The sequence below is a fragment of the Contarinia nasturtii genome, unplaced genomic scaffold (assembly GCF_009176525.2).
Source record: "Contarinia nasturtii isolate CC-2019 unplaced genomic scaffold, AAFC_CNas_1.1 Cnas_scaffold_5319, whole genome shotgun sequence".
Lineage (NCBI taxonomy): Eukaryota > Metazoa > Arthropoda > Insecta > Diptera > Cecidomyiidae > Contarinia > Contarinia nasturtii.
Window position 1 is genome coordinate 1 of NW_022202593.1, and position 1,443 is coordinate 1,443.

Genomic DNA, 1,443 nt, shown 5'->3' on the forward strand with positions numbered 1-1,443 from the left:
GTATGTGGGTATTGCGTCACTTGGGGGACTGCCGTCCCCCGTGATAAATGTATCTTTTCACACAAAAATCCTTTAAAATTAATCGATACACCCAATAGATGGTATAAAAATTCGCGAAAAATGAAAAAAAAAATTAATTTTTCTTCGATTCTCAAATACTACTCAATTTTCTGTATCACCTGATGAAATCAGAATGAAAAAATCGCATTCCATATGATGTTAATCACGATCTGGACTTTTTTCACTGTTTGAGTGCACTATACCGAGTCTCCAAGAGTTTCATATAAACTTGCTATGTGATACTTATTGAACATATTTTTTCTAAATTCTCATACGTATAGTGGATAAAATTATGATTGAAATGTTTCAAAAAAACTTTTTCTCAAAGTGTCCCCCGAAAAAGTTTCTTATGAATGGACTCAAAAAAAAGTTTACAATCGAAATGTCCCTCAAATTTATTGCAAAAGAAAATGGAACTTAGGAAAATTTACATGAATCTTTTTTGTAGGGACATTTTAATTCGAAACAAATATTCGGGACACTTTCATTTGGAATAATTCTGCGGGACACTCTAGTTTGCAACAAAATTAAGTTTCATTATTATTCTTAACCATTCTTATTAATATGTTAATATGTTGAAGAGAAAATGCTGACCAATAAGGGACTTCGAACAATTCACACCAGCACAATTGAAACAATTTTTATGAAAGTGATAGTTTTGCCAACGGACGGCTTCTTCATCTGAACATATTATGCGTTTACAGCTTTGGCATTTTTCAGCAAAATATTTATCAAAGCAATCCAAACACAAAGGCATATTTGTTTGATCGTCTGGTGTATATTTTTTCCCTGAAAACCACAAAAATACAATTATATAGATTTTTTTTTTTAAAAAAAGGAGACCCGTTTTTACCAGCTAGTGGTGTGTCACAATTATAGCAACAGAAGTGTTTTACATGATAACAACGTCCTTCAGCTGACGTATATTCTTTGCTCCAAATTATTTCATCACATGCTCCACATCGTTCAAAGTTTAATACTTTGGCCAAATCACGACCGCAATAAATATTACCTGAAAATTACAAAAAATAAAAATAAAAATAAATTATATTAAAAGAAAAATTGAGAAATATATCTTAAAATTATCCTCCAAATAGTTTTCCTCCATTACAAGAACCCTAAAATGGTCTAGACTAAGAGCAGCACATTAATGAAATGCATATCAAAGCAAAACAAAACGTAGTTTTTATTCATTACAACAATAAATCTTTGTGAAAAAAACGTCTTGTTTCACTTTGATATAAGTAAAAAACACTTCTTTCGAAGTTCCCAGTGTGACGCAATACTATAAATCTGAAAATGTTCTGATATAAATTTTCAGTGACGCGTTCACTCAAATATGTACTATGGTTTCATTAAATTCCCGACCGATTGACAGTTGGT

At 31.0% G+C, this 1,443-nt stretch overlaps 1 protein-coding gene across 1 annotated transcript; it reads right to left on the reverse strand.

The window, feature by feature from the left end:
* Window positions 1-268: 268 nt before the first annotated feature.
* On the reverse strand, window positions 269-1,359 carry LOC116351362 (testin-like; the record flags this gene model as incomplete). Its single annotated transcript, XM_031783459.1, has 3 exons — window positions 269-849; window positions 914-1,072; window positions 1,316-1,359. Coding segments are annotated over 3 exons (433 nt in total), but the record flags the coding sequence as incomplete, so codon positions are not given.
* Window positions 1,360-1,443: the final 84 nt, after the last annotated feature.